At 40.4% G+C, this 14,437-nt stretch overlaps 1 protein-coding gene across 2 annotated transcripts in view; it reads left to right on the top strand.

Moving 5' to 3' along the window:
* The first annotated feature begins 5,458 nt into the window (after positions 1 to 5,458).
* The window catches only part of LOC134222877 (dynein axonemal heavy chain 10), a 332,935-nt gene continuing 323,956 nt past the window's right edge, over positions 5,459 to 14,437 (top strand). The window contains exons 1-3 of one of the 2 annotated variants that reach the window (XM_062702022.1): positions 5,459 to 5,788; positions 5,857 to 5,922; positions 7,541 to 7,642. In XM_062702022.1, coding sequence (XP_062558006.1) covers positions 5,566 to 5,788; positions 5,857 to 5,922; positions 7,541 to 7,642 — 391 coding nt within the window. In that variant the 5' untranslated portion in view covers positions 5,459 to 5,565. The remainder of the gene's footprint in view (positions 5,789 to 5,856; positions 5,923 to 7,540; positions 7,643 to 14,437) is intronic. The other variant, XM_062702027.1, reaches the window with a different exon arrangement.

Genomic DNA, 14,437 nt, shown 5'->3' with positions numbered 1-14,437 from the left:
CTGTAGAAAGTGAGAAGCGCGAAGTAAGATGTCTCACTTCTCACTTCGCACTTCTCATGTTTTACAGTGAGAAGTGAGAATTAAGGAGTGAGAAGGAAGACGTATCACTTCTCACTCCCCATTTCTCACTTATCGCTGTGAAAAGTGAGTAGTGCGAAATGGGTAGTGAGATATTTCACTACTCACTTCGCGCTTCTCACGTTTTACAGCGAGAAGTGAGAAATGAAGAGTGAGAATTGAGACGTCTCACTTCTCACCAATATTTTCTCACTTCTCACTTGAAAACTGAGTAGTGCGAAGTGGGTAGTGAGACGTCTAACTACTTACTTCATGCTTCTCACTTTTTACAGAGAGAAGTGAGAATTGAGACCTCTCTTTTCTAATTTCTCACTTTTCAGATGACCTACTCGGTCAAATGTCCTATTTGGCCAAATGTCCTATCCAGCCAAATGACACTTCCGGTCAAATGACCCTTCCAGCGAAATTACCCTTTCGGCCAAATAACCCTTTCGGCCATATGACCTTTCCGGCCAAATGACCTTTCCGGCCAAATGACCTTTTCAGCCAAATGACCCTTTCGGCCAAATGACTTTCGCTCAGATTGGTTTCGGCCTAATGGTTTGTTCGGCCTAGTGGCATTTGGCCAAATGGCTTTCGGCTGAATGGGTTTCAGCCAAACGACCCTTCCCCACTTTTGGCAGCCATTTTGAGCGATGAAGTATGCTGTTCCTGGAACCAAAGTAAATTTAAAGTGAGTGAATATTTAAAGTCATAGACCAACGTGTGGGGTTTGAGTATATTACCATCAGCGTGTGATTATACATTAACACCTCAGCGTGTCGATAAGTGCGCAGCAAGCCATGACTCGGCCTCTTCTGGTCAGACCTCCGCAGCGTGCACACGCACCCATGGAGAGCTGCTGTCACAACAATTCGCTCCGGCCATTTGGGGCCACACACAACGGAAACATTTTTCATGAAAATATTTAATTCCAATTTTGTATCGTTTCTTTTGTCTATGACTAAACTTGTACCTTTGAAAAACGCTCTCGCAGGAGAGTCAAAATGAAACATCTAATCACTAGCGTTATTTTTGGCCGTTCACGAATTGTCCTTCATGGCAAACCTTCTCCATTTCATCAGCAAACGGAGTCAAGAAAGCCATGATGCTAGATGGTTTTTGTTTGCCTCCTTCTTCTTCTTCTTTTTATTGGCATTACATCCCCACACTGGGGAGCGGAGCACTGGTGTTCGTTAAAGCACTTCCACAGTTATTAACTGCGAGGTTTCTAAGCCAGGTTACTATTTTTGCATTCGTACCTATATCATGAGGCTAACACGATGATACTTTTATGCCCAGGGAAGTCGAGACAATTGCCAAACTGAAAATTGTGTAGACCGGCACCGGAAATCGAACCCAGCCACCCTCAGCATGGTCTTGCTTTGTAGCCGCGCGTTTTACCGCACGGCTAAGGAGGGTTCCCTATTGCCTCCATAAATTCCGATTATCATAGGTTCTACCGTAGGAAACTCCTCGATGTTCACTAAAATCGTCCAAAACTCGTCTTTCGAGCTTTTGTAGACAGATCAATCGTTAGTGGTTTCGTGATGTGTTAAACCTTGATGCCAATATTGTCCGTTGGCTATATCGATAAGCTCGATAGAAGGGGTCGTTCTCAACAAAGTTCTCGGGTTCCGAGACAGGATATCGGATAGACAAGTGTTCAAAATCGATAGCAGTTCCTTCAAAGCAGACTGCCGTATATTGTTTTTGACCGCCCAGGACTGTAGATCTGTTAACAGATGTAGATTGGCAAAAATGTCATCTTCCGTTTCAAATTCTGTAAACTCTGTCTCATCGTCATGTTTCCAGAATTCCGGTGCCTTCAAAAGAGGAGATGATGGTTCGAATCGAGATGTTTCTTCGCTCGTTTTTAGATTAGCTTTGACCTGAGTCTGCTGCTGGATGATCCGGAAGTAGAACTTTTGTACACACGGCCTCTTATAAAACATAAGGTTTTAATTATTCTCACAATAAAACCTTATTAAATTTTAACTTGGGCTGAGACCTTACCATTTTGCAAGCTTTTATACAATACTTGTTTGCAAGCTTATATTTTTGTATATGAATCTAACAATTTCGCAATCGTCCAGTTATAACCGGTTTTGATAGGTTCTTATACAGATTTGTTAGAAAATTTAACAGTCGCTGGTGGTGTGTACAATTATAGATTACTAGAGATCCTGACAGCTGTTATCCTGTACATAACGTGGGATTGCGTATTGTGGGCGGCCCAAGCAAAATTTCTTACAAATATTGTTTTTATTTTTCATGATTTTAAAAATTTTACTTGGAATTTTGATAAATTAAACTACCTATAAACCCGTCGGAGATTATAAGCAATCGACTTACTGAAAAACTTAATAAAATCAAACATAGTTCGATTTTCAAGTTATGCGCATACGAACCCAAACCAATTCATTTTTGATATATATAAACATGGATATTGGATATCCAGCTTTTTACGCTAGCCATAAATCAACTATGGTAATTTAATTTTGACTCTAGCTGTGTACAACGGTTATAGCGCAATTCATGTTTCCTAGGATACATACCAAATTGTTTATAAGGCGAAAATTCTCGAAAAAAAAAATTGTTGTTTGTTTTGAGCTGAGATTTTGAGTCGTATGGTATTTACTATGTCGTATATAATTTATTGTGCAAAGCATTTTCATTTATTCTATTGTTTCAGATGGAAAAAAATCAAATGTCCAAATAATAATTCCATGCAAAAACGCCGCGAAAATATTCAGCTGGAGTCGAGGCTGAGAGGATATTCATAGTTTTAAGTTTTAAGGATGGAGGATTTTGGAGAACATCGTTATTGCAAATCATGTTTTTACTTCTAGAATTCAATTTTTATGCAAGAAGGATATGATGTTTTTGCGTCGAAAACGAAGGTCTGGCTGTGTGTTAATAAAATTTCATTCATATGAGAAAAATTAAAAAACAAACTTCTTCCCCTCCTTCTTCCTTTTACTTCTTCCCAGCATCTTTTTTTAGAAGAATCAAAACAGTTTCATTTTGGCCTTTTTATGAAACTTCTAAACAAAAGCTCTTTTGTAGTAACACAAGTACTAGTGCACCATATGAACCCGGCAATAAACACATTTTAGCACTGATACAACTTCTCATTACACCCATTAGTCTATCGTTGATGAAGGAACAAATTGTTGGAGGAGACTTTGAAGCAGTCAAGATCTAATAAACGATCACCTGTTGCGCTTTTGATGAAAAATCCTTACAAATAAATATTCCGCATCAATCGGACAAAAGGTTCGATTATGGTGATTCAACTTAGACGATGTTTGAAAGCAGGGACATATGATTGAAAACAGCGTTTTATGTGTGCGAGTTTGATTTTCTCCGTCTAATAAGTAAATTCTTGCAAACATCTACTATCGACCTCATCAAGACCTAAACAATTGCTCTTCGAATTCCTTATCTGATTGAGGATTTAAAGACGCTCTCTCACTAAATCAAATATTGTACTATTTTCGCATGACATCACTGTATAGCGAGGATTACGGATGACGGCTATGGAAAACAGAAAAAAATGTATCTAGTTTAGTAACATTTTTTCGGTAATTTGGAGCTTCTGTCCTTTCATGCGTGGTCACCGATATGCTACAGTATGGCTTGAGGGAACAGTTCAAAATTGGAGAAATAACCAACCAATAGTGCACCTTCGGTGGATCCAGTGGGCTTAAAACTGTATGTAAAACTGGAAAGTGTTTTTAATAAAGCGTATCCAGTGTCGACGTTGGTGTCAACTATCTGAAATAATAAAAAGATATTAGAAATATGAAGTACCTATTAATATATAGTGAATTCGATTTCAAACCAAAACAACAAATTGTTTGACATGAAAAACATTCGTCAGGCTACCAAGGCAACTAGGATTCCGCTATAAAATCTGTACACAGCACGTGTCAAAATCAATTGCCATAGTTGATCTGTGGCTATAATAAAAAGCTGGATAGATAAGGATATGACCTGATTATGGCGGAAATTTTGGATTTTGATTTTCGTACCAGTCTCATATCCTCTCTCGGAATGATTGGTAAAATCCGCAGCTTGATCGCATCATATATGGAGTATTTATTTACCATGATTTTTCCCCCAATTCGCCTCCACCATGGAGCGGCGAATTACGGTTATTTATTTGTACTAATTATTTATACTCGGCTGCGGTTGGACCATATTCCGACCATGTTCGCAAGACCAATTTTCAATATCTGTGCATCCACACTCCTCAGCCGTGGCAGTGTAGTGGTTTGGTATGCCCCATCGGCCGTCGCAGATAAAGGTGCGAGATCGGCACTGCCGAGTAGCGCAATGAAAATCATTGAAATCAATTAACAACCGAAGCCACATAATTATGCAATCCGTCGTGGGTGAAGGATTTTTTATCATTCGGTCCAATATGTACACATTTTTTTTGCTTTCGACCTTGTTGATTGGATAGCATTCATGAGATGGTGAGGATGGAAAATAATTAGGGTTAAGCAGGATTGAATATCCGTGTCATTCGAATTAAATCTACAGTGATGAAATTTTGAAGGTTTTTTCTTTTAATTCCAGATTTACCATTGACGTGATAATGATCAGCTAAGATCGGAACCACATTTTCAATCAGCTTGTACCAAATATATATAATTATAACCTTCTCGGAATATCAACCAAAAATGATCTAAGAAGTGATTCAAGAGCCACGAAAAATCCAATTCATCGATTGTTGGAACATGCTGTTCAGTTATAGATAACCTGCGGCGTGGTACGGTGATCCCCAAATAAATTGTTTTGACCCAATCAGGACCAAAAATGGAGATCGTTTTTAAAGTCCCCACCCAAATCGATAAATTTGCGGAAATTAATTTTCCACCAGCGGAGGCGTGAAAAAATAATTAGTCTCGTTATTGCACCCGGCCTACTGGAAAGAATGCCGTTGCGATTGTTATTGTTATTGCGGACGTTATTTTCACAGCTGTTCCGTCCGCACTTCACGCGGTGCCGTCGAGTGGCGCTCACCGGTAGAATAATATATTTTAATGACGTTAATTATTAAAAATTTACTTCGTTTTCAACACTGGAGTAAACCGATATTGCTCACATTTTTTTAGCATCCTAACCATAATGATTTTTGATTGCTTCCATTTAATGGGGAACCAATTTTTGCACTAATTGTGCAAAACCAGGTTTGCCAACAAAAAAATGGTGAGTAAAGTCAGCTACCACGTGGCTCTCCTGCCATTAAATTGGCGCTCAACCGTATCTAGTCATCCAATTCATAACAAACAAACCTCTACGCGTTGCACTTAGCAACCATCGCGGTACCGTGCAAGTCGCTCGGCGACGTTTCCATGGAATTATTTCATCGGGTAGCTTGTTTGTTTGTATAATTTTTGTATACGACGCATCATTTTCAGTTTTGATTGCCCCACTCTTAGAACTGTTATTGCAAGAGATTCATCCACAAACCGCGAATCCTCCCAATTAATCAGCATGGACTATCGCTTCCGCTGGGTGCGGGACCACCTGTGCCGGTTCCTGGGCGTGTATGAGCCACGCTACATCGAAACGGTGCTGAACGAGTTCTACGACGAGCTGGTCGCCTTTTTCGACGATGAGATCACCGACCACCGGGATGACCAGAAGAGGATTTTTTTCGCCTACAGGACTTTCTACGATAAGCTGGTGGAGGAAACCGTGGTGGCTATGGAACCAGGTGAGTACGGCGATTTAACAAATAACGGATTCCGATGACTAATCGAGACCCATTTGTTCTGGAAACAGTTGCGGCACCGACGGCCGCGGAACCGGATTCGGGCCATAAGGAGAAGAAGGGCAAGAAGACTAAAAGTAAGTATGCAACCGTTTTGATCCCGGGTGATTTATCGGCGTAGCCTCTATCGAGGAACCAATAAGCGTAGCCAAGATTTTCAAACGCAAGATGCGGTGGAATTATTTCACCAGCCATAAATTTCACTCGGTCTCGGTGCGATTCCAATGACTGTCCTCAAGACTATCAATTTCAAATCTTGTGGTGCATTTCACTGCTTGCTGCTAGGGTTTAGGGTAAAGGAACAAATTACGTTATCATATTTACAATTGGATATGTTTCTTGGTACTATCGAATAAATTCGGCAATAGATTATTTGTTTGCTTCACAATAATCCAGTCTTACGCAACAAACAGCAGATAAGTAGTTGAAGATGTTCAACTTACCCATAATTAATAGATCATACCTTATCGAGAATCAAAGATTTTCCCTTAGAGAATTCAGCATTAAAAACGTGACATAAATCAAAAGTTTTGCACTTTTGTCTTTCGATTCCTCCGCACTTCATGAAAGGCTGGCACGTCCGCCGTATTTGTAGGCCGTTGCCATCTCGCCGAAGCATGAATCTTTCTTTATTCCATAGAATTACCATATTTTTGGCAGGGTTCTCTCCCTGTATGTTTGCTTCGCTGCGTAGTGTTATGTGTCAATGGTAATGAATGAAGTAATGCCGGTGATACAGAGTACATAAGTTAAACTTCAAGCCTATACTAAAACAAAACATTATGATAAATTAGATCAGTAATAAAGGGAGTTTTCATTTTCCAAATTAAATTTAGTCTCATAAGGCTTTTCAAATAGTAAGTTTTACCAACATTTCCAAAAATAAATACAAGTGCTGGTAACTACTTGGGACCATAGCTGCAATTTTTTGTCGGCATGATTTGTTTTTATTACACCCAATCGATGATTGCTAGATTTGCGAATAATTCTGTATAGAAAACTACCAAAACCTGTAAAAGAACAGGGCATATGTGAAAATGCTAGATTCTTTTATTTTTTAAAATCTTACAATTTTGCAAGCTTTTCTTATAATATTTGCTTGTGGGCTAACATTTTTTGTATAAAAATCTAACAATTTCGCAAATGCACAGTTGATATACAGGTTTTGGTAGGTTCTTATACGAAATTGTTAGAAAATCTAACAGACGCTGGTTGATTTAGTGTATATTTGTGTTATTTCCTCTTAATTGTAATTTTTTTTGTGAATTGCAAAAAATCTAACATCTGCTGTACAAGAACCAATAATTTTCACGGGATAGTTTTCGTAAACTCCATGGACAATTAATTTAAATCTCCAAGAGCATTTCTTCATGATTCGCATGGAAATTATTTCCAGAATTGCCACCGAAAATTCCTATGAAGTAACCTGAATTCATGGAATTTCCAATAACACAATTTCGAACGTTTGACTATTACTATCACTACACTCGTTATGAAGGAAATGTAACTTTGTCAACGTCAATTCAATAACAGAAACTCAAATATTCATAGCCTACCACTCAACTTCCTTCTTTTTCTATATCATATATCTTTTCATCCTCTACAACGAACAATATCACTTACGCGGGCACGAACTTCACACTGAACCTTCTCGTTGATTCCGAACTTTCACACATTCCAACAAACACACTGCAGCCGCGGCCAAAAAACCTAAGGATGCAAAAGAGGATGAACCACCGCCGGATGCAAAAGCGGATCAGGATGCCGCTGGAGATACCCTCGAGGCAACACGTTCTGGTAAGTTAATTTGATTTATTTACAGTTTTGCACCGAACTCCTCTGCTCCTCGCTCCGTTGCAAAAAAAAAGTGCACACGCTGGCCAGCCATCAAGGAACAACACCGGATTCTCCCGTTCGACGAAGGACACAATCGAAGGCCCTGCTGCATGCTGCTAACTAGCGCGCGCGCTACTGCAGAAGTAGCGAAGTGAAAGGAAACACTCACCGACACACACACACTGACACTTTTTATCATATTTCGAAGGTTCTCTACTTGCATGATGAAGTGGGATTTTTTTAATTTCGGGGCGTGATTCAGCGCCCAGCACTGACAAGAAAACCAGAAATGCGACACCAGAAACAATAGACGGCAAGCTCGCTCGACGACAGACTCCAACTTCCCGGTTTGGTCCGGCCTCGAAAGGCGGCAACGACGACGTGTGCATCGCCGCACAGTGGAGGGTATTTTGAATCTGAGTGGGTTGAACGCGACGAACGCATGCTATGTAGGGGAAATGTTCCGATCTCCATCTCACTGTACATATTTCCATCTCATCGCTAAACAAAGAAATACGGCACCAAATTAGTCGCTTCTTTTTGTCAACATGCGTGCTCACTGCTGAAAAAAATCACAAAAATAATAAACAAACCAAATTCCTTTCCATTGCTTTGTTTTTGATGGGATTGAAATAGGAGCTATGAGATGAAGTGGCGAACCGTTCCCCTAGATGTTATTTGGCCGAAGATGACGTTTGGCTGGAATGGTCATTTGGTAGAAAGGGCCATTTAATCGAAAACGGCTTCTATCGAGACGTCATTTTGCCGAAAAAGTCGGTTGGCAGAAAGTGACATTTGGTCGAACGGGTCAAAGTGGTGAAAATGTCATTTGGCCGAGCGATCGTTCGACGTACAATATAAAACGCGAGTAAAAGCGCATTGACTAATTGATTTACTCACCCGCACAAAGCAGAACCAAACATTTTTATGGTCGCGCGATCGTTCTGAAGGCCTTTCTTTCTACCCGTGCAGCAAAAGTCAGACAAAAATGGTTACAGCAACTAGAATGTGACTTAAACAGGTAACAAATTAGTTGCAGTAACTTTTTCGAGTGTGTTCTCGAACAGCCGTGGAAATTGACTGCTGTGATTTACACGGACCTGGCCGCTGCATTCGATAAAGTAAATCACGACATTGTGATTGCAAAAATGAACAAGTTCGGCATTAACGGTAGCTTTCTACGATGGTTTTGTTCATACCTCACAGACCGGAAGACTGCGGTTGTCATTGGAGATAATCAGGCACCCAGCTTTATTTCAACATCAGGGATACCTCAAGGTAGTCACTTGGGTCCGTTCCTGTTTCTATTGTACTTTAATGACGTGCATCTAGTTCTGAAGGCACCACGATTGTCATTCGCAGACGACCTTAAGATGTTTTGTCTTATTCGCTCAACTGAAGATTGTTACTTTCTCCAGCAGCAGCTTGAAGTATTCGCAGATTGGTGCAGGCTCAACCGTATGATGGTACACCCGAAGAAATGTTCAGTAGTTTCTTTTTCGCGGAAAAAAGATTCGATTCACTTCAGTTATCGTTTACTGGGTGCAGATATTGCACGCGTGGACCATATCAAGGATTTTAGAGTGACCTTGGATTGCCAACTTGTATTTAAACAGCATGTATCGTTTATTGTGGCTAAAGCTTCTCAATCTCTCGAATGCATCTTCAGAATAGCCAAAAAATTCTACTGCATAAAAGTGTTACACTGCTCTTTATCGCGCTTCATCTTAGAATATTGTTCTGAAGTCTGAAGCCCAAACTACAATATGGCGTTGAAAGAATCGAGTCGGTACAATGCAGGTTATTGCGCTTCACACTATGCAAGTTACATTAAAGGAGCCCTGTTCAGCTGCCGAGTTACTACGATCGTTGCCTACTAATTCAGCTGGAGTCTCTGTACGTACGTAAGAATACGGCGAGGGCTTATTGCCGACGCTCTTCAAGGTCGGATGGATGGATGGATGGATGGATGGATGGATGGATGGATGGATGGATGGATGGATGGATGGATGGATGGATGGATGGATGGATGGATGGATGGATGGATGGATGGATGGATGGATGGATGGATGGATGGATGGATGGATGGATGGATGGATGGATGGATGGATGGATGGATGGATGGATGGATGGATGGATGGATGGATGGATGGATGGATGGATGGATGGATGGATGGATGGATGGATGGATGGATGGATGGATGGATGGATGGATGGATGGATGGATGGATGGATGGATGGATGGATGGATGGATGGATGGATGGATGGATGGATGGATGGATGGATGGATGGATGGATGGATGGATGGATGGATGGATGGATGGATGGATGGATGGATGGATGGATGGATGGATGGATGGATGGATGGATGGATGGATGGATGGATGGATGGATGGATGGATGGATGGATGGATGGATGGATGGATGGATGGATGGATGGATGGATGGATGGATGGATGGATGGATGGATGGATGGATGGATGGATGGATGGATGGATGGATGGATGGATGGATGGATGGATGGATGGATGGATGGATGGATGGATGGATGGATGGATGGATGGATGGATGGATGTGGATGGATGGATGGATGGATGGATGGATGGATGGATGGATGGATGGATGGATGGATGGATGGATGGATGGATGGATGGATGGATGGATGGATGGATGGATGGATGGATGGATGGATGGATGGATGGATGGATGGATGGATGGATGGATGGATGGATGGATGGATGGATGGATGGATGGATGGATGGATGGATGGATGGATGGATGGATGGATGGATGGATGGATGGATGGATGGATGGATGGATGGATGGATGGATGGATGGATGGATGGATGGATGGATGGATGGATGGATGGATGGATGGATGGATGGATGGATGGATGGATGGATGGATGGATGGATGGATGGATGGATGGATGGATGGATGGATGGATGGATGGATGGATGGATGGATGGATGGATGGATGGATGGATGGATGGATGGATGGATGGATGGATGGATGGATGGATGGATGGATGGATGGATGGATGGATGGATGGATGGATGGATGGATGGATGGATGGATGGATGGATGGATGGATGGATGGATGGATGGATGGATGGATGGATGGATGGATGGATGGATGGATGGATGGATGGATGGATGGATGGATGGATGGATGGATGGATGGATGGATGGATGGATGGATGGATGGATGGATGGATGGATGGATGGATGGATGGATGGATGGATGGATGGATGGATGGATGGATGGATGGATGGATGGATGGATGGATGGATGGATGGATGGATGGATGGATGGATGGATGGATGGATGGATGGATGGATGGATGGATGGATGGATGGATGGATGGATGGATGGATGGATGGATGGATGGATGGATGGATGGATGGATGGATGGATGGATGGATGGATGGATGGATGGATGGATGGATGGATGGATGGATGGATGGATGGATGGATGGATGGATGGATGGATGGATGGATGGATGGATGGATGGATGGATGGATGGATGGATGGATGGATGGATGGATGGATGGATGGATGGATGGATGGATGGATGGATGGATGGATGGATGGATGGATGGATGGATGGATGGATGGATGGATGGATGGATGGATGGATGGATGGATGGATGGATGGATGGATGGATGGATGGATGGATGGATGGATTCTTCCTTGTTCGATATTAACACTCAAAGTCTATCATATTTTCGTGACGCTCTTCGATTTTCATAGATCACATAGTGTACACCAGTATAGAAAGCACAGACGTAGTCCTCCGTAGAAACCAGGATCCACATCCGATGTGAAACACGTTCAATTACGAATAAATTGATTAACTTTCCGAATACAGAAAGAGAGCTTAAAACCCGGTTTCACGTCCAAACGAATCACGTTCAATCGCGAACTAATTAATTTACTTTTCGACCGCACTAAGCGGAACTTAAAACCCGGATCCGCGTCCGATATGAAACATGTTCAATCGCGAACTGAGTAGAAAACATAAACAAGCTGCAATAATGGCCGGGAGGTCACTTGGTCGAAAAGTAATTTGGTCGATTCGGTCATTCGAACGAAAATTCCGTTCGACCAAATTTCGAGTTTGACAGGAAAGACCATTTTACAGAACGCGTCATGTTATGACCAAAAATATCATTTGACTGAACGATAATGAATATGAAAGTGTGAAGTAATTAATGATTTAAATAATAATTAACCCTCTACAACCCAAATTGTTGCTTTCGCTTAAAATCACTATTTTGCTTTCTAAAATCAATCTGAACACGTTTCGGGCAATCAAATTTTTTTATTAGCGATTTTATCTATTTCAATTTTTTAGAACTTTGTTTTTTTTTTTCAATTAAATTTCTTGAATCTATTCATCTGATTTTTCAACGTATTTAGAGTTTGAAAATCCTCATTCAAAATCGACTTTTTAAAATGTTTAAATTTTCAGTGTTATTTTTTGTTCGTAAAAATAGTTGGATAAATATTTTAGAGTGTATCATTCGCGACTATGACCTTTTATTAAATTAGGTTAGTTGTGGAAAAATACTAAACTACAAAAATTTCACTCTTCAAAGGAATGCAAGCAAAACGACGAACGAACAAGAAAATAACTCAATTGTCAAAACTTTTATTAATGTGTAGAATTTTGAAAATTCACTTTAAACCACATTTTAACATGCAGTTTATATTATTAGTCGACATAATTAACTTTTAGAGATTGTAATAGATATGTAACATTTGAAAGTTACATAAAATAAATAAAGTACCCCGTCTAAAGGCGGTCTTGGGCCGTAGAGGGTTAATGCTAAGAAATGAGAAGTAACCATTAAAAAGTCGGAAACCATATCACCTTTGAGACGACTGAGAGTGAGATGTAAAACGTCACACTCCTCACTGTGAGAAGTGAGAAACGAGAAGTGAAAAATGAGAAGCAAGCAGTGAAGTGTGAAACGTCTCACTTGTTAATTCTCTTCTTTCGCTTCTCATTTGTCACTTCTCATTTCACACTTCTCACCAGAGAATGCGAATGAAGTTGACATCCAGCCCATCGTAGTCTGCCATGTATTAAAAGGATATCCATATTTAATGTTTTAAAGTTGAATGTTTTTTTTTCGTAAAATGATTTTTCATCGGGCATTGTAGGGATGTTTCACTATCTGTTTTCTGTTCAATAGGTTATGAAACAAGCTTTCAGTAACTTTTTCAAGAGTTGAGGTGAGCCGAAGATATTGACATGTAACGCATTGGTTCATAAAAAACGAATAACTGTCTGGTTCTGATGCCTATATCATGAAGTACTGATATTTTGGGGTTAACTGCTCCAAACATTAGTTAATGGTAGGTCAACTGGATTTACAAATTGGAGAAAGTCATTTTTCTAATTCCCCATAGTGAAGTTGTTGTTCTTCTTCTTCTTCTTATTGGCACTATATCCCCCACTAGGACATAGTTTTTAAGCCAAGTTACCATTTTTGCATTCGTATATCACGAGGCTAACACGATGATACTTTTATGCCTAGGAAAGTCGAGACAATTTCCAAACCGAAAATTGCTTAGACCGTCTTGCTTTTAACCCCGTATCTTACCGCAAGGCTAAGTGGTACCCTTTCCTTCATTTTCTGTCACCGGTGTGGATTGGCCGAAGCATGACAACTGAAGCTGCCCAAGCTGTATCCGACTTAAGTACCGATGTCTTCCTCGCGTCTCTGAATCGATTCATTGGTCAACGAGCTACACTCGGATAACGCTACCAGCTTCCGAGGAGCACATCACGAACTAAACATGCTTCTCCAACAATTACACGATCAACCAAAGTGGATTGGGTACTAGACAAAAAAATGCGCTTGCTATGAAATATGACAACAAAACAAATGACATTACTTGTTATTGATGTGTTTGTTATTGTTTTAGATAATGTTGTAGCCTATAAATTTGAATATATCGGAACAACAAAAGTGAATCCTGAACAAAACATTATCAAAACATCGAGATTGAGAGTCTTCGAAATATGGAGGCTATCCAGATGTAAAAAGAAAATGAGATTGAAGGGACCATGAAAACATAAGAAAAGATATCAAAATATGGAACATTAAGATTTAGAGTCGGCTGCAAAATCTTTTTCAGGCAGTCGTAAGTTCTATTATTTATTAGACAAATAACTGTCCTATGGAGAAATTCATGTTTCAGATTTAAAATCAATCCCTTCATAAGATTTAAATCACTCCTGAGTAGTAGTAGTAAAATTCTTCTTTATTTAAAACATTTTTTGTTGGCTTGGCTTGGCTTGGCCCTCCAAATTCAATTTCAATTATTGTTATTATTATTATTATTATTATGCTTTTACTTAATTTTTAAAATATAATATATCATAATATATTAAAACTTGATAACCTAACTACTATGTACACTAATATTTACAATAAAAATTTGATAACCTAGATTGGAACTAGCGCCCTAAGCGCTTCTTGGTCCGAGTGCAAGCAACGAACCCTAAACTTTTCTTTACACTCACCAAAGCGTTCATGTAAGGTTTTTATTCCGGCCAGACGGTGGACCTCGGATGTTCTTGTCCTGGGAGGGGTGTTGAGGATCATCCTCAGGAATTTGTTTTGGACCCGTTGAAGTTTGAGGTGGTGGGTTTTAGCGCAGCTCTCCCAGACCGGCATGCCATATTCGATCACAGGGAGGATAATTTGCTTGTAGACTGCAAGCTTATTTTTCAGG

The sequence above is a fragment of the Armigeres subalbatus genome, chromosome 1, assembly GCF_024139115.2.
Source record: "Armigeres subalbatus isolate Guangzhou_Male chromosome 1, GZ_Asu_2, whole genome shotgun sequence".
NCBI classification, from domain to species: Eukaryota; Metazoa; Arthropoda; class Insecta; order Diptera; family Culicidae; genus Armigeres; species Armigeres subalbatus.
Note: the sequence above shows the minus strand (reverse complement) of the source record. Positions and strands in the feature narration are given on the sequence as shown.